An 18,988-nucleotide genomic window follows, 5' to 3' on the forward strand; every position below is an offset into this window, starting at 1 on the left:
GATGTACTTTCAGCCAGCCCAGGGGCTTGGGCTTATCCAACTGATTTTTTTACTTTTATTCTTTAAACAGCACCCCGCCCAGACACCTGCCCACAATACAGGAGCAAACTGCCTGCTTAATTCTTCATAGGAACTACAGTGATACCTCGGGTTACATACGCTTCAGGTTACATACGCTACAGGTTACAGACTGCTAACCCAGAAATAGTACCTCGGGTTAAGAACTTTGAATCAAGATGAGAACAGAAATCGTGCTAGAGCAGCGCGGTGGCAGCGGGAGGCCCCATTAGCTAAAGCGGTGCTTCAGGTTAAGAACAGTTTCAGGTTAAGAACAGACCTCCAGAATGAATTAAGTACATAACCCGAGGTACCACTGTAGTTTCAAACCCTCCTGGGAGCTAGAACCATAGCTCTTTGGAACCCAAATGAGATGCCAGTTGCCGCCTTCAAGACTGCCCACCTCAGGTTGCAACTGTGGCTATGCCACTGTCACTGCACCTCTTTCCATTCACCACTTGGGTCAAGAGAGGAGAGAAAAGAAGTTTTCAGAAGCTCTTTGCTTCTTCAGACCTACCAAGCCACAGGCTTTCACTCCTAATACTGCATTCTGTGCACCAGTTTTCCCCGCCTGTCCTGTGTTGCTGACATTCTGTTACATCTGTACCAGACGTTCCTCTGAGCATGGGTTTGAATAACTGTCTAATAACCAAGATAAAGATGCTCTCAGATTCTCAGCACATGGAACTACGTATATGTACATCACAAGAACAATTATATACAAATTAGTCCATAATCTAGCCTCTTCTTTTATGTATAGCTACATTTAAAAAAAACCACCTAAATTTAACATTCAAAGCACAGTTATCCTAGCCTACACTTAATTAGTCTGGAGTTCTTTGTATCTCTCTATTATACATAAGCTAAAAATGTGTATCACCTTAATCATTTTCCATCCCATACTTCTGAAGAAAGACTGGCTTCTGTAAAATGATTTTATAGAATTTAATTTATTTCAGTTCTCACCCTTTCCTATAGGCTCACTAACATCTACAGTCTCCATTTTCTTTTTCTAATTGAGTTTTTGGGGTGCATTTGAGATATGAGAGATTCTAATACACCGAGAAGTGATATTACACCAAATTAACCTACACAAGAACCACCAGGCATTTCCTGCTGCTTCTTGAAGAATTCAATTACTTTGACACAGACTATGAAAAAGTGATTTCCAGTATAGGACAAGAGTAAACTGAGCTGGGTTTCCTGAAAGAAATCTAGATTTTCTTTTTTAAAAACAACAACAGTTGTTCCTGCTTGATTGACAGCAGAGAAATGAAAATTTGTCAGGCTAGAAAGGCTAAAGTTTATGTGTTGTACTATGATAAACTATAAAACTTTTAACAGGAAAAAGCACAATGTAAGCAAGGAGCTAAAATGGGCTCTCTCCATACTGATATATGGTGGCGGCCAGGGTATTAATAGCTCAAAATGGAAATCAGCAGAGATCCCTATGGTTATGGATTGGCAAGTAAAATTATTTGAATACGCAGAATTAGCAAGAACGACACATAAAATTAGACACCAAGAAGGTACAAAGTTTATTGAAGAATAGAGTAAATTTGTGACGTATATTGAAAGTAATTGTAGAAATTTTAAAACTACAGTAGGCTTAACATAAACCTTGTGACATGTACATAATTGGAACAGAAACTGTAAGAGTAGAAGTATACCAAGAAAACCGCAACGGGATAGGAAGGAAGTCGAGGCGTGATCCAACGCAATGTAAATAAGATGATGGTACCAAAGAATGATTGTAAAGAGTGTTTGTTTTAGGTTTTGATTGTTTGTTCTGATTTGTTTTCTGTTTTCTGTTTAACTGAAAATCTCAATAAAAATAATTTTAAAAATAAAATAAAATGGGCTCTCTCCAAAACCATTTCATAAGGCTATCTAATTAAGATTTATATTAAAAATATTTCCTGGTTTTTTCCTTCTGTATTCTTAAGACATTTTTCTTTACCACATTTCTATCCCTTCCTTTAAGACAGTGGCTGGGAACTTTTGACTCTCCAAATCTTATTGGCTACAGCTCCAATCATCCCTGACCATAGGCCATGCTGGCTGGAGTTGATGGGAGTTGTGATCCAACAATTCCTAGAGAGCCACAGGTTCCACACCAAAGGTGTTTCTTGGAGCTGTGTATATGGGAGCTATCCAATTTCATCCTCAAAACAACCATAGTAGCCTAGGATGAGATAGTGATTGATCCCAGTCCACCCAACAAAAAATATTTATTTGCAAACTAATTTTCAGCCCTCTGGATCAAACCATAGTCTGGTCACAATGTCCAAATGGATGCCTATGGGAAGCCCGCAAAAAGGACACTACAAAATGGAAAAGGACACTACAAAATGAACAGATTTCTTTTTGTATTTCCTTGCTTGCAAGGACACTATGAAAGATAATCCCCTATGTCTAGGTGCGCTGGATTATGGGCTACATGCTCAGAAATGAAGTAAAGGGCAACTGAAATGATCAAGCAACTAGAGGAAAAATTTCAGCATTCAGATGTTTTAGTTTGGCAAAAAAGGCAAGGTAAAGGAAACAGAATATTTATTTATAGACTGCTTAATGTAAAATAATATAAAAACCTTTTAAACAGCTTGAAATGGGAAAAGACAAATTTACGGAGGGTAAGGCTGTCAGTGGCTGCTAACCACATTGGCTATGTCCTCCCTCCACTGTTACGAGGCAGCCTGCTTTGAATACCAGTTATTGGAGAGCATGAGCAGAAGAGTGTTTTTACAGCTCACTCTTTATTAATTAGTAGTAGTAGTAGTAGTAGTAGTAGTACTATACCACCCTTCATCTGTTCCAGAGGGTCAGGCAATAACCCTCCAGAACAACAGGGAGCTTCAGGGAGGAAGAGAGGTGGGGGAATTCCAGCTGGATGAGGGAAAGGTAGGAAATCACACATTTTAAAAATCATTAACAATATACAAATATAAACCTGATGCCGTCATAATTCACCTGCTGGTTTCTTTGAAGTTTTAGTCTCATTGCTTCACATATCTCGATTACTTGAAGAAGTTCTGGACGTGGAATGGTTACTTCAGTTGCAGTTCCTTCAGCACTGAGGAAAAAACTGTGTAAAGTACAATGCATTATTATAGTCACATTTCTCACTTTTTAATACCGTAAAGAAAAACACGAATTGTTTTCATTATTTGCATGCTTTTTATAATGCTGATTTTGAAAGTGAAATAGGCACTAACAAAGAATTCAAAGAGCACATTTATATAGCCAGTGTTTAAGTTAACCTGAATACCAATTATGAAACCATGCTTTCAAAACATACCTCACTACTATTTATCTCCTTGAGCCTTTGCAATAGTTAAGAAATGTATTTTCCTTTAGTGCCAGGCATATTTTGCCACTATATGCTAGCATACCTATACTAATAGGAAATAAAATTACTCCAGTATCCCTTGGCCAAGATGCAAAGAGATGTGGGCAGTATTTCTACACACAACTAGGAGAGGCAGCAATTTACCACCACCAATCGACTGCGTTCCCCGCAGCTCACACACACAAATACCAACACAAGAAATGCAATAATTTACTGCATAGCAAATAAATCTGGAGGATTCTCACCCCCTAAACCTCAAGTGCAGCTTTTAAGGGAGCAACAGGAGATTTCAAAAACTACACTGCACCAAGAAAATACAGTCCTTGGCATCCCAATCCTCACTTTCTGCATTTCAGAATGATGTTTTTGTTGCTGTTCTTATTAATGGGGGTTTTTTTGTAACTGTAGCAAAACAAGTTTTGGAAACATGAAATACACTAAGAAAATTATTCACCAGTTATTTATTTTTAAACACAACACCCTGAAACTCATTTTCTTCTTTTCTCTCCTCTCCAATTAATTTTTAAATGCAGCATAGGGAAACAGCCCTAAAAAGATAGGGATCTTGGTAACTTAAGGACCACCTTCGCCAATATGAACCTGCCTGCTCACGTCCATCGAAGCCCTGCTCTGCACCCCCTTTCCTTTAAAACGTAGGTGAATGAGGGCACAAGACAGAGCCTTCTCAGCAAGTGGGCTCAGGATCTGGAACTTCCTGCAGCCAAAGGTTTACTCTCAGACTATATTCAAAAATATAAAAAATAGAGTAGAAGCTTCAAATAATTCCCATTGTGTGCATTGTTCTCCTTTCACTCACACCTTTGTCAGATAATGCTCACAGAAATCAAATACGTGAGTTGTGCTTAAATGGCAAGCCTCTCAGCCATCCAAAGAACAAGCAAATCTGAATAAATTGTCCCATTTATTACAAAAGGTTTTTACTACATATCATTTTAGGATTTGCAGTAATGAAACCTGACAACCCACATTTCAGTTCTTATTCATAGATCATTGTTTTCTCCATTCATCCACACCCCCTACTCCTTCTTTTGCATGCTGACCACTTAGTGGACTGGACCTCCCAGCCCCACTTTTCCCTCAGTAAGCCCCATTCATTCCCAGACTTTTAGCAAAGGGGGGAAATATGAAGAAAGGCAAAAGGGAAACTGGGGCAGGAGGGCAGGATAAGCACTCAATTGTCATCAAAACACTGAAGGAATGGTGACCACGTACCATAAGGATCTGTGCAGTAAGAGATACAATTTCTCTGAGTATTTTTGGTAGCTTTCAAGAATGCTATGTAAGTTTACTTTATATATATATATATATATATATATATATATATATATATATATATATATATATATTTGCTTTCGTAGATTTTCACGGGTACAGGAATGCAGGTTTTGGTGTCCTCGGGTGTCTTCCCGTGTAAAAGTTGGGGTGTCTAGGCGACGTTTCGACGAGGTCTCACTCGTCATCACCAATCAACCACACCAGACCCAAACCCAGACCCTCTCCACAGATAAATTACAGACACCATCCAGTAGCCAAACCATGGTGGCACCTCCGGATGCTGCACCCCCCTGCAATCCCTACACAGATCTGGCTGACACAGGCCACAAAACCACAGCTCGCCCCTATACACGAAGCCAAGCCAGAGCACAACTAAGTGCAGTACAGCCATCTTCTCAGAAAAACTCTTCACAAAGTTCAAGAGGTCAAGACACAAAGACTTTAGCAACTAATCCACACCTAATGACCCACCTAAGTGGTACTCAGGATATCACTCAAGAAATCACTCAAGATATCCCTCAAGTAATTAAGGAACAAAAGAAGAAAAGGCACACTAGCCTGGGAACTTCCTCTCTGCCCAGAACATTGGAGGCTATACACCACACCCCCTCAACAGTATTTATAGGAACTCAAACACTGAGATCCTGCTCTGTTCCAGTAACAAGAAGCCGAAAGCACCAGCCTGAAGATGACGAGTGAGACCTCGTCGAAACGTCGCCTAGACACCCCAACTTTTACACGGGAAGACACCCGAGGACACCAAAACCTGCATATATATATATATATATACAGGACCCCATAATCCTCTAATCCTCAACACAACACAGATGTTGGTCACCATTTTATTCAGGTTATCTCCTTCTGGATCAATTTCATTCACAATATCAAATGTCTCTCTACTGCTTACCTAAGCTTGTCAGTAAGCGCTTCTAAAGAATTGTTTGACTGCAACATAAGAGCAGCTCGAGAACTTAATCCTTCTGTAAGCAGCAGCACCTGTGGAAGAAGTCATATACAAAATTATTCCTAAAATCACTTCAGTTTCTCTTTCTTCTTTGTTAAAATATTACTTTTTTTAAAAAAAATGAAGTTACACACTACAGTGACATCTGGCAAAAGAAAAATGATGTTTAAATGGAAGGTGTGTGTTGACTGTACAGTGGAAGAGTGGAGGAATATCTGCAACTGTGTGCCTGTGCTATCTCTGTTTTTGCACTTGGTGATTTATGTGTCTTTCACTTTGTTTCTTTGGGTTTGACTTTTTCTGTTCAATGCTTCATATAACCTTCTGGTCCACTTTGCCCAATTCTACATACTGAACCTTCATATATGCACCCCAGTATCTATTTCGGTCTGAAATCTCCATAATGTCTGGGTCTGGGTTCAGTAGAAACAAATCAAGTGAACTAATGAAATGTTCCATGCAAAACGATAATCACCCGGATTACAGCACACCCCTAGCAGAGGGAAACCATGTGGACAGGGACCCAAAGATGGGTATCCTCAAATACAGGGGATTTTCCCCTACAATTGTCAATATTGGAACAGAATTGTTATGCAGGCACATACATCTCTGCCTTCTTTAATCAATTCCTATGCAACTTCACTTGAACTTCCTTAGTGGTGGGTCCTGTTTACATACCCTCCTTTTAATCTCACGCCCGCACTGCATGCAAACCTTTTAAGTTCGTGCATTTGACCCAAATGCCCCTTTAAAATGTGCACTCCCCTCAATTAGAGCTTTACACTTACTTTCTAATATACATTTTAACAAGGTGTATTTTACAAAAAGTTAAGAAACTCTCAACTACGCCCTCTCTCATCCCACTACCAACCAAGCCATCAATCAAATTATCAACGTATGTTGGTAGGTTAGGGAAAAGTACATGAAGTGAAACACACACACAGCTCCAGGAAATCTGAACACCTATTTTTGAAAGGGGGGGAAGCCCTTTTCACAGTCTCATATATATATATGCTGATAACTTTCAAAAAATACTGAGGTGAATTTTGTATACCACTTTACCTGCCTTTCCAGCTGTAGTACTTGAGCCTTCAGAAAACTAACACGTCTTTCCTCAAAGCATTCGTTCTTCCCTTCCTTTATGAGCTGCTCATATTGGCTTCTAAGAAATAAAATGTATTTCCTTATAAAGAACGTCAAAGAAATGCATAATGCTACATTTATATTTAATAAGTACAACTTATTGGAACAACTGGAAAGGATGTTAAACGCAGAAAAGAGATTTCTTTTTGTCTCCTGCTTTTAGCCAATTATTCCAGAACCCTGTTATTTTTCTGAAAATTGCCTTCTATCTGTTTTATTGTACTACAAATAACTTATTGCCTTGAAAAGCCTTAAATGTTTCTGAAGTATCCGTTCATTTCTCACCACCTCCATGCGGGAAGCAACTCTGAATACACAAATACTACCTACTTTTGTCCTCAAATACATGCTGGCAAAGAAATGAGCAGCTATATAAATCATAGATCAGGGAGAATCAAACCGTTTTCTAACATTATGGGCTCGCACAAGAACTGAATAACTAATTTTCTTTCTATAAATTTCTCAGTATCCTCCGCTATAATTTTGTCATCCTTAGCTTTCAATAAATGACTACACAGATAAAACAAAAGCTGTTTTCATAAATCCAGGGTTTTGTTATCAATTTCTTTCAGTACCTTAAATCTTCTAATTCATACTTTAATCTTAGATTTTCCTCTTGCAGTTTCTAAGAAGAAATAAAAAATACTATGGTTAAATATACTATTAGGACTTGTAAATAGTAATTTTAAGTTATACAAATAGTAGTTTATATTCATTTATATATAAACATTTGTCACATATAAATAGAAACATTTTATACCCCAAAAAATATTTCAGCTAGTATTGTAAACTAAGATTTTAAAGCTATATGAATATAATCATGACTGCATAACACATAACTATTATCACAAGCATGTGTTAACAGTTTATAATGACGCTTATTTCATCCCAAAGGGAAAGATTTATATAAAATAAGTTTAAACTTAATCATCAAAGTTCAACGTCATGTATTGAACATAAAAATTGCTGTCTCCTCCCTGTGCCCATACAAATCTGTTCCAGAGGAAGAATGTAGGAAGAAGGGAATTCCCATTGCAGTACAGAAATCCATTCTGCTTGTACACTACTGATACCATTGGATTTCACCCAACAGGAGGAAATAAAAGATGAAGGGTGAGCCACAAACTGCAGAAATATGGCAAATGTGGTGAAATAAAAAATAACACCATAAAGCACCATCTAAAAAGATTTGTTGAAGACCTCAGTGTTACTTTAATGTCAATGATAATTCCAAATAAAGCAGATACAAATCTGGGTTCTCAGAGAACAATTCATGTATTAAGTTCTTGCAGGGAGAAGACTTGGAAAAGAAGTGTAATTAAGTGTTGCCCTAATCCTAATAATTTATAACATCTGCACTTGGATCTCCTTCCATGCACACCAAATATCTCTGCAATCCCATAATATTATGGGTGACATTTAATCCTCAAAGCAGACCTGCTGAAATAGATTTAAGTAACCATTCATTTCAATGGGTCTGAGTACTCCTCAGTAGGATCTCACCCTATGTTTTAAGAACCCATCTGAAACGCAACTCATCTGAAAATACTACTTTGCTAAAATATCAAGCCCTGTTGCTTTTTTATGCAAACAACTGTATACAAATACAACCTTTTTTCTTTTTTACCTTTTGCTCACTCCTGTTCATAAAAGGAGTGTGAAGTTCATTGTTCTGTTTATCCCCTCTCAACAGTGAATTATCTTGACATGCTGAACCCTGAGATGTGAGGCTGCCTGCAGGGAGCTTGGGCATGGGCCTTCCAACCTTTAAAATAAACACAGCCACATTTTAATGGTTTAAAAAAACAACAACTGGATTTCACAAACACAGACATCAACAAAAGTAGGCAACATCAGACAAAACTGTGTAGGGAGCACTTTCAAGCAATTGTACTCCTGAAATTAATAAGGGTTTTTCTTTAAACTGACTTGTCTCTCCATTTCTTTTTTGCTACAATTCTTGAAAAATGTGTACAGCAAACCTTAATATGCACACATCATATCAGTTTTTAAATGCAAGCTAGTTAATCTGTTTGTATGTAATAATCTTCTGCTTAGATCAGTGAAAGAATCCTGATAAACGTTTATCTGAAACAATGACTGAGCCATACTTAGCTCTGTGCTGCAGCGATGAAGGATTACCAACTACAGTGAGCAGGGCTGGATTAACCATTGTGCTAAATAACTTTACTAATGAGCCCCACCAGCATAAATGTATTATGGTTTCTTCAATATGAAGAATATTATGCTCATCCCATCCTTGCACTGAGTTCTTTTGTTAACATCATTCTACAATTTACTAAGCAGACAAGCCGTAGCCACATCCACGGTGATAGGAAAACTGAGAATAATGAGAATAATCTCTTCTAACAAGATCACAAAAAAGGAGTGAGAAAGCCTATGGATGTGCATTCATCTATTACAGATTAACAAAGTATCATTTAATTCTCCTTTTATGTCCCTAAAGTAGTGGTTTTGAAATTGGATTCCTCAAAAACATAGAAGGCTCAATCAGAAGATGTATAATTGCTATTTATTTATTTTAAGGTATTCCTAGGATGCTTTTCTGAAGAATGCCCTTCCAAAATGGTTTAAAATTGTAATAAACAACATGAAGGAAAAAGTGACACAGCAAAAGATAAAAAGAAAGCACCCAATTACCTCAGAAAATCAGAAAAGCCAATAAAACATAATTAGAAAATAGCCACAATCAATTATTATTACCTATAAACAGAAAAAGATTACAAACAATTAACCATGATTCATTGAAGGCCTGTTGGAAAATACAGTAGAGGTCTTTAAGCTGTCCAGAATCCCTGAAAAATGAAAGCTAGTTGCAGGTCTGATACAAGGAAGTTCTTAAGCCCTCTTCCTTGTGGCCACCAGCCTCACTGGCCTAGGGGATGGACCACCAGGAGGGGGTCCCAATGCAGATCTCAGCATGCAAACAGGAATGTAAACATGCAGGAAGTCCAACAAACAGCTTGAACCCAATGTTTAAGGCCTTAAATGTTACTCTAAACTGGCTGTGGAAATGAATCAGAAACCATTGGCGCGGATACAACAGGGCTGTGGCAGATGTACTCTGGACCAGCTGAAGTTTCCAAACTAGCTTTAAAGGTAGCCCCACATACAGTGCATTACAGTAGTCTAATCTGGACATGACTAGAGCAGGGAGCACTGGGGCTATGGCACATCTCTCTGGACCTGCTGTAGAGCATTTCTCTAAAGTCATTTACCTATTATCTACATGGCTAGGTTCAAGATGCTGGTCTTGGTGTATAAAGGCCTAGACAGCTCAAAGACTGTCTCACCCCTCTATATCACTGTACTCTGCAGGTAAACGGCCTCATGTTCCACACAATATAGGAATCAGGCCTTTAGCATCTATCTGTTGGAATCTCCTCCCCTTAAACACTAGACAAGTGTTACTGGTTATCTTTTTGGTGCCTACTAAAGCCCTTTTTCTTCCAACACAACTTTTAAGCTGAGAGCTTTCTCAGTCCCCATCTGTATTGGTATTGTTTTTAAGAAGCTTTTGTTGTTTTATTATTGCTTGTTGTTTGCCACCCTGAGCTCCTTGTTGGATATAAATTTATTTATTTTATTTATTTATGTGTTTGTTTGTTTGCTTGTTTATTAGATTTCTATACCTCCCTTCACCATAAGATCTCAAGACGGTTCACAGAATAAAATACAGGATAAAAACAAGTTAATTCAACAAATGAATCAACTTTATTTGCAATATTCATATCCCACCTTTCTGAATGACATTTGGTCTTCAAGACAAAGAATAATAAATGAAAACTGATACATAACAATACGATAATAAATTTCTATTAAAAAAGCAGTAGCAATTTATAAAGGCTCATGGGGAGAGCAGGGGAGAGCTTGGAATAAAGCATCTGAGACCTTAAGCTGCTTGTATGACTGTTTCAGCTGCTGGTCTTCAAAGTTGGTACCAGCTGTTTCAGTCTCTGAGAGAACAGTGCATCTCCTTATACAGGCAGCTACAGAGTCTGAAGCTCCTGGCTCTTCCTAGTTACAGGGAGGTTAAAGGGAGGGATGAAAGTGTTTACTTCTCAGGGCAAAATAATCAGGAAAGACTCAAATCTTCACTAGCAAGTTAACCAGCTTAAGGAAACTTAATTTGAATTTTGAGAACTGGAGTCTGAGGAACAGTTATTATCCTTGTAAAGAAAGGACAAAGCATTCAGTATTGTTCAGATGCTGACACACTTTAGCAAGTAGCACAAACCAATCTGACATTTGCACAGTGATCTAAGACATGGAGAATTTAAAGGAGATCAGGACAACAGAAGATTACAAAGTTGAATACAGAAAATAATTCAGATTGCCTAGTGGCAAGCCCTGCAAGAATATTGACCAACTGTTGCATTTTATTTTATTTCGCTCATTATGAGAATGCCTCCATTTTATAAGGGTGCATATTCATTTCCATAAGCTATGTAGGTAGTTTTTCACTGAGGTCTGCATCTATTGTGCACTTATGGTAGTGAACACAAATGCCATTGATCCCAGTAGGAAGGCTTGCAGGCATGACACATTCAGTGTCAAACGAAGGTCTCTAATTAGTGAATAGTTCCGGTCTGACAGAAAAGGCCTTAACCTTCCACAGGGAATAATGAGCTAGGCAATGTCTGAAGCACCCAAATAAGCTTCTGTGAACAAGAATGGCACTGAGAACTGCTTTAAATGTGCTAAAATGACAGACATCAGTGACCGAACAGTGAACCGTACACTTGGCAATGAACAGGAAAATGCCTGCTATAGGAAAGGGTGCTGGTCTTTGTTTTTTCTCTTGTGCATCTGAACTCGGGACTAAATCTGATAGACCACATTATTTGGTAGACTTATTTAAAACAAAACTAGGAGATTTGTGGAATACAGATAATTGTCTGAAATCTTTGTCCTTTTAACAGTATTTATAATATGAAAGCATGTGGCAACTTCCCTGAACATCATAACAAACTCAGTTTTTAAAGAACATTTATAAAAAGCTCATTAGCAAAGACAAGACTTTAATAGAAGGGTAGCACCAGAAACAGTTTGGATGGCAAGTTATTAACATGGTGACTAAACAAGAGGTAGAAGCTTGAACAGGATTCTAACTGTCCAATATGTTGTTAGCCAAATACTGTACATTAAAACATTTAAGAATCTCCACACATATTATTAAGAGCTGAACAACGTGTGGAAGGAAGAAAAACTTTTAATAAGGAATAAAGCATTCAATCTGCCACAATGCTTTGTGTTATATAAGTAAAATTCAAAGAAAGATACCCTTTGGTGGCGCAGAGGGTCAGCACATCCAGATGTTAATCAGAAGGTTGGTAATTCAAGCCCACCCAGGGACAGCTATGGGCAGGATTCCTGCATTGCAGGGGCTGGACTATATGACTCTCAGGATCCCTTCCAACTCTACGAGGTACCATACGCCAACACTATCCAAACCTGCTAAGTATGGCCCAACATTCAGGGTGTGTTCTAATTGGCTTCAGATTGTGGTTTTGCCAGAGTGAAACAAATGGTGCTCTCAATTTCAAATGTAAAGGTAAGCCAAGGATGATGGTCTGATGCTCTCACTCACTAGCAGAGAGAAGTGAAGGGAGAGCAACCTGCGTATTCATGGTAAGCTAGCAACCTTCACTTACCATGACATGTGATTGCAGCCAAAAGCAGTTCACTTTGGATGTCAAAGAGAGGCAGCCTCAGAACCAGGCCTACCACTGCCGGCATAAAGAAAAGGAGAACATGTTGTCTCTGCGGTCAACGCAGTAACAGAAAATTGCAGCGGCAACATCAGCAGTTTCCCTCTCCTGCTGTCCAGCTGTGAAATGTGATTATACCTATCTCAGGTTTTTTTAAATTATTATTCTCCTTAACTGGAGCTGGCAGTAGCTAAAGCGGGTTATATTCCAAAACATCTAGAGGGCACAATCTTGGCAAAGGCTGTTCTGGACAATACACAAGTAACTGTGGTTCCTAATTGCAAAGCCCTGACTGCTAAGCAGCAATTATTTTATTATAGGACCTTAAAACACAGAGGGTCAAACAATGCAATATGCACTTTTTGCTTTGTTGAAACCATAAGGAAAAGTTACAAGAATACAGAAATTTGTGTATAATATACTGTGTCACACGAAGAATAATCTGCATGATTTCTCACACTTAGTCTTAATCTGTGCTGTTTCTTGCCCTGTCATATTCACATCCAGATGAAGCCAGTGGCACACCCAGCAATAGGACCAGGACAAGCGGCATGGCCCCAATCCCGGGTAACTGAGTGAAGGGGGCTTAGAGGGCAACATCTTTATGATGGTGTCTAAACACGGATAAGCTAACTATTTTTTGAAGCAACACACTTTCAGACCTGGGATCACTAATAAATTCTAGCTTCTCATTCCAGGTTTTGCTTTGTTTTTTGAAAGCAGCATAGCATTACAGCATTTCGTATCTTTCTGTCATTAACACTGCATTTAATATATTTTCTCTATCTGCATACAGAAGTCAGACAGGATTTCTTAGGTTATGCTTTTCTCATCCTTCAGTAGAATCTTAAAGAGTGAAGTGCTGCCCTCTAGAGGAATATTTTGCAAGGGAAAATTGTGTAACCTTCTCAACTCCTTCCTTTTTACTGTAACAGGGATTTCCAAAAAATAAATACTTTACAGTATTTATTATTTATTTATAAATATACTTCTTAATATAATAAAATTTCTGAGCAGCTTAAGATAAAAGTGTAACAACAAAAACACAAAGAACATTCAATATGTCTTATGTTTTATTGCGGTTTTCTAATTTGATGGAAGCCACCCAGAGTGGCTGGGGTAAGCTAGTCAAATGGGTGTGGTACAAAAATTAATTAGAATTAGTAGTAGTAGCAGCAGTAGTAGTAGTAACCTAAGAATCTTACCCATTTCTCCACAGAAGCAGAAGACTGGTTTGACAGATTTAATAACCATTTATATATTTGCCCCATAAGACCTCAAGATTTTATCACTTATCATCAGTTCAAAGAGGTATTAGAGCTTAATTTGCCATAATTTCCAATCAAAGACAAAAGCACATGCCCAAATTATAAATACTGGCAAACTGGCAATCAAGTCACCTCTTCAAAAATATATCAAATGGTATCCAATACTATCACTAATGGAATAAATCCAGAGTAGAGAAGGGAGAGAGGCAGTTTACAGTAATTTTTCTAGACATGGATTCTATTAATTATATCAGCATACTTTTGATCATGGATCAGGAAATTTTCCTACTACAATTTTTGCCATCTGGTATCACATTAGTTGGCTAAAGGTTTTCTGACATGTTGACAAACCATCTGACTTTGATAATGCAATATATTTCCTGTACAAATAAGGTATACTGCATATTGTGCACTGGAGAAGTTACACAAAAGTTAATTACCATTTCACCTATGAAATGAGTTTTAAGCCACTCACACAGAGACTGCAGTTGCTCAGCACCTTAGATTATTTTTTTTTAAAGTCTCATGTGAGGCAAAGCAGGGTAGCAGCCCTCTGACAGTGATTATTCCACAGGTTCAATGCCTTCTGGCAGGCCACATGAGACATCAACGCAGAAATGTTATTCAGTGGCCTGAGTCCAATATGTTTAAATGTGCCCTTACTGGCTGAACTGTGGATAGATCTGTTTACAGTACTTTAATAAAATAAATTCATTACCTTGCATATTTAGATTTTTATTGACAGGTGTACACTAATGATTGAAATGCTTATTCTCAGTAAGCTAAATGAAAAGATAACTATACTATAAATAAAATTTGCCTAGGTTCACAGAACCAGATTGTCAAAACACTCAAGTTTTAGTGTGATTAAATATCAAGCTGACTAAATATTTCTAAACCAGTAGAAACTGATTTATATCAGTTATGGATGCCACTTTCAATAACAAGGTTATAAATCATGTTTGGTGTTCATGCCAAGTTTTGCAGCTTACATAAGTCTAGGCTACAGTCCTTGGCATCTGTATCCATTCAACTCAGGAAAAAAATGCTACTGTTCCACTGGAGCCTAGCAACTTGCTATACTTACTAAATAGTAAGAATTTATAAGAATACGCAAAGCTGTAGTCAACAGAAGCCTGATTATGGAACAATTAATCTATCTTGTCTTCTCTGGACTAATTCTCATATACATTTAATACTAACTATGCATTTTAAATATGAACGTGTTTTTCTCTGCATTTCATGGGTAGACCAGAAAGCAGTTCCTGGCCCAACCCGTGTAAAAACGGATACCTAATTTGTTAACAAAGAACTGTCATTCTAGTGTAGACCAGTGGTGCATCAAGCTCAGCCTTCTCAGCCATCCGAATCACAGGAGAATCATAGAACTGTAGAGATGAAGAGGTCCCGAGGATCATCTAGTCCAGCCCCCTGCACTGCAGAAATACGCAGCTGTCCCTTAGGGGATCCAACTTGCAACCTTGGTGTTATTAGCACCATGCTCCAATCAATAAACATAAAAAATGAGTCTACTGAATCAAATCAATGGCTCACCTTGTCCAGCATCCTGTTCGCACAGTGGCCAACCAGATGCCTGTGTGAGGCCTGGAAGCTGGACATGAACACAACAGCATTCTGCCCCATTTACAATTTCCAGCAACTGGTATTTAGAGGCAGAATGGCAGTGGAGGTAGAACATAGCCATTGTAGCTAGTAGCTTGTCCTCCATGAATTAGTGTGAGCCTCTTTTACAGCCATCAAAGTTTGTGGCCATTACTGCCTCCTGCGTAAGTGAGTTCCATAGTTTAACTATAGAGGCAACTCCTGATTTAGGCGTGTCTGAATGATGCGCAACTACACCGAACCCATAAGTAGCCCCAAAACATCATAAAGATGTCATGAAAAGGAATGGAACAGGGCGGAGCAGGCGTACATGCTCCGTTGACATACACAGGGCTCCGAAATAGAACCCCAGTGAAAAACAAGGATTGTCTTACACTGTATAAAGTACTTTACAATGATACCTTGGTTTACGAACGAAATCTGTTCTAGAGGTCCGTTCTTAAACCAAGGCGAACACTTTCCCTACTGAGTCCTCCCGCCACTGGTGTTCGGCTTCTATTCATCTTCCGGGGCAAAATTAGCTAACTGGAACAGCTACTTCCAATTCTGCAAAGTTTGTTGTCCGAATCGTTCATTAACAGGACTGTTCGTAGACCGAGGTACGTTAACAGGACTGTTCGTAGACCGAGGTATTATATCTCTATCTCCTTGAGCATTTTGCTTTCCTGATATCTACAATATTGAAATGTGGTAACCAGAATTGTACATATTATTTCAAATATGGTCACAGCATAGATTTGTATAGTCACATTATGATACTGTCAGTTTTATTTTCATTTTTGGTTTTACAAGAATAGAGAACAGTGTGGTAAAGTGTAGCTTGTCTGTTATCGGAATCATGCCAATCTTTTAAATAGCTTCCAAAGCGTGTTTCAATGTTATATTTTTCTGAATTAAGGTTATGTACACAATTCATGTTACTGCCCGACACCTGCAAGTTATATTTAACACACAAACCTATTTTGAGGATTTTATTAAATAACAAGGCAGAAGTAGTTCGCATTTCAATGCTAGAAAATACAAAAAAAAATGGCTCAATGTATCAGACAGCTGAGCCAGAAAAAACAGCTCTAAGTTGACCTACTGTAGCACCAGAAAAAATGCATTTACACTGTGCCCAAAACCACTGAATTGATCAAACTACTTTCTATATTTCACCAATCAAATAGAAACTGCATTGCCAAATACACCTTCAACAGTATTTTAGAATAGGAATATGAATGCAAGCCTCAGTTCTTTATTAATGCATTTTATTTCTCATTTTTTATTAAAAGAGCTTTATCCCACTCTTCAATATTTCTCTTTCCAAAATGAGTGGCTAGAATGCTGGACTTGAATACAAATCACCCTCAGCCACAAAGCTCACTGGATGAGCCTGAACCAACCAAGCCATATTATCCTAACCTAGGACAATGATGCAACTAGAATTGTAACTCAGCCTCACCATAGATTTGGTGCGGCTGCATTTGGAATGGTGTGTACAATCTAGTAACATCACCTCAGAAATTATATTGTGGAGTTGGAAAAGGTTCAGAAAACGGCAACCAAAACAATCCAGATTCTATCTCCTGCATCTCCAGGTAAAACTGGGAAAGACTCCTGCCCGAAACCCTGCCAAGCTAGAAGCACAACGGTGTGAGTCAGTATAAGGCTGCAAACTATGTTCTTAAAAGTGTGTGCTCTACCACTGAATGATAGTCCTTGAGAAGCAACACTAAGCAGTTTTAGTATTGCCAGTGGAACCACAAACCTGCTCCCCCTTTCCATTTTTTTGTGACCAGAAAGCAGGCGTATCAGCTGAGAAATACGGGCATCAAGATACACAGTTCAAACAGAATGCAGACTAGTGCAAACCTTGCATTTCTGTTGTGAAAGAAGCAACTCTGAACAGCAACCACATTCTCTGGGGGACCACATCCTACACAATCTACCTTCTGCTATTTAATAATCTTCTCCTACGTAGCACAAAAGCGCTCAGGATGCACAACCCCAGGCCACTATTCTCTGGAAGGAACTATAGCTGTGCCAAGCAAACCAGTTGAATTGAGACCCTCTTTTTGTTTACTTTTGAGCTTGAATGAAGCACTCCTATCATTTGCACTTGCTGCCCTATTTTCAACTTACTAGTTAGTAAGCCCCATTGAACTTAAAAGGACTTATTTCTGGCACAGCAAGTTTAACTCTGCACTGCAAGCCAGCAGGGAGTATCTAGGAATTAAAAGTGAGTTAACTCTCTAAAATTGGGTTTTCACTTTTATTCTAATGAAAATATATGAATACACACCATTATATAGCCTACAGCAGGTTCCAGAACAACTCAGATTTATTTGGCATGTTTGTTTGGCTCACCTCTTAGCCTTGATGCTTAACAACGAACAACAGCCATAATTTGAGTGTGTGCTGGGTGCTACATGTCATGGGGGGGGGGGCCTACCATTTTCATTAAAAAGAAATATTTTTTACTGAAATTTTCTCAAACAAAACATACATAGCAAATCTTGCCTGTGAACTTTGTTTGGGGGAGGGGGAAGCAACCTGAAGACACAAAATAGCTAAGATGCAAAGATCACCATATGGATGATGAAAGGAGGTAATTTATAATTTTTTAAGCTAAAGGGGACCTCCCTTCCTATTGAGTTTAGCACTCCATCCATACCTGACTTGCTTCAGAAATTCAAGAAAACCCGCCAGAGAGAATGCTTCTCTTCACGTGCTCTTGCCTCTGGGGAGGCACCCCCTGATCTCTGCCATTGGCCAGGAAACCTAGGGCCCCAGGGAGGCTGCATTCACTGTCGGGGTAAAAGGTCGGGGTATAAATAGAGAGATAATAATGATGCTAATTCCCTGCATCTGAGGAAGAACCTGACAGAAAGGGGGGAGTCCTGTCTAAGCCTGTCTGTTGCCAGTGAAGGTGCAGCTTGCTTTCCTTTTCCCTCCCCATTCCTTTTCCTTTTTATATCGTGCTTATTAGATTGTGAGCCCATGCGCAGGGGCTGGACTGCCTCCTGACACGTGTCCATCGTTCAGACGGGCGGGCCGTCTGAAGGATGGCGGGTAAAGTCACAGCTTTTGTGTCACTGAAAGCGACGCCGCCGCCTGCTCCACCGACTCCTGGCAAGAAGCAAAACACTCTCCCACGAACGCTACCTTGGCCGCGGCCCGAGGCAAAGGGACGGGGCGCTCGCCGCGCGAAGCCATGGCTCTCTCAACGAAAGAGGCCACCGCCAACAAGCCCTCTCCTCAGCCCATTCCTCCCGCGCGACGCGTTTCCTAGGCAGCGGGTCCTGCCAGATACATACAAGCATTCACGGCGTATTTAAAGGGGGGGCAGAACTCGGGAAGTTTGAGGTGCCCGCGTACTTACATTGCAGAACTTCGAATTATAAACGTGCCGTACAGTGGTAACGATGCGGGGAAAGAAGACGTGATTAGCGTCTACATAGCTGCAAGGACCTGAGAGAGAGAGTGAAGGAAAGAGAGCGACCACGCCCACATCGAAGAACTTAACTCCGCCCTGATGGCAGAAGGCGGTTTGCGTGCGTCTTTTTGCGCGTGC

The 18,988-nt window shown here is 39.2% G+C and overlaps 1 protein-coding gene across 6 annotated transcripts in view; it reads right to left on the bottom strand.

Annotated features, from left to right (window-relative positions):
- The window catches only part of LOC309380529 (uncharacterized protein), a 55,984-nt gene extending 37,141 nt beyond the window's left edge, over window positions 1–18,843 (bottom strand). For 2 of the 6 annotated variants that reach the window (XM_081930585.1, XM_081930590.1), the window contains exons 1-7: window positions 18,580–18,843; window positions 10,722–10,847; window positions 8,437–8,574; window positions 7,385–7,434; window positions 6,729–6,828; window positions 5,610–5,698; window positions 3,028–3,142 (exon numbers count right to left, since the gene is read on the bottom strand). In XM_081930585.1, coding sequence (XP_081786711.1) covers window positions 3,028–3,142; window positions 5,610–5,698; window positions 6,729–6,828; window positions 7,385–7,434; window positions 8,437–8,574; window positions 10,722–10,847; window positions 18,580–18,630 — 669 coding nt within the window. In that variant the 5' untranslated portion in view covers window positions 18,631–18,843. Of the gene's footprint in view, window positions 1–3,027; window positions 3,143–5,609; window positions 5,699–6,728; window positions 6,829–7,384; window positions 7,435–8,436; window positions 8,575–10,721; window positions 10,848–12,484; window positions 12,560–18,088; window positions 18,158–18,579 lie in introns of those variants that run through there. The other 4 variants (XM_081930586.1, XM_081930588.1, XM_081930587.1 and 1 more) reach the window with 4 other exon arrangements.
- Between the last annotated feature and the right edge of the window lie 145 nt (window positions 18,844–18,988).

The sequence above is a fragment of the Podarcis melisellensis genome, assembly GCF_964234715.1.
Source record: "Podarcis melisellensis genome assembly, chromosome: 11".
Classification (NCBI taxonomy): Eukaryota; Metazoa; Chordata; class Lepidosauria; order Squamata; family Lacertidae; genus Podarcis; species Podarcis melisellensis.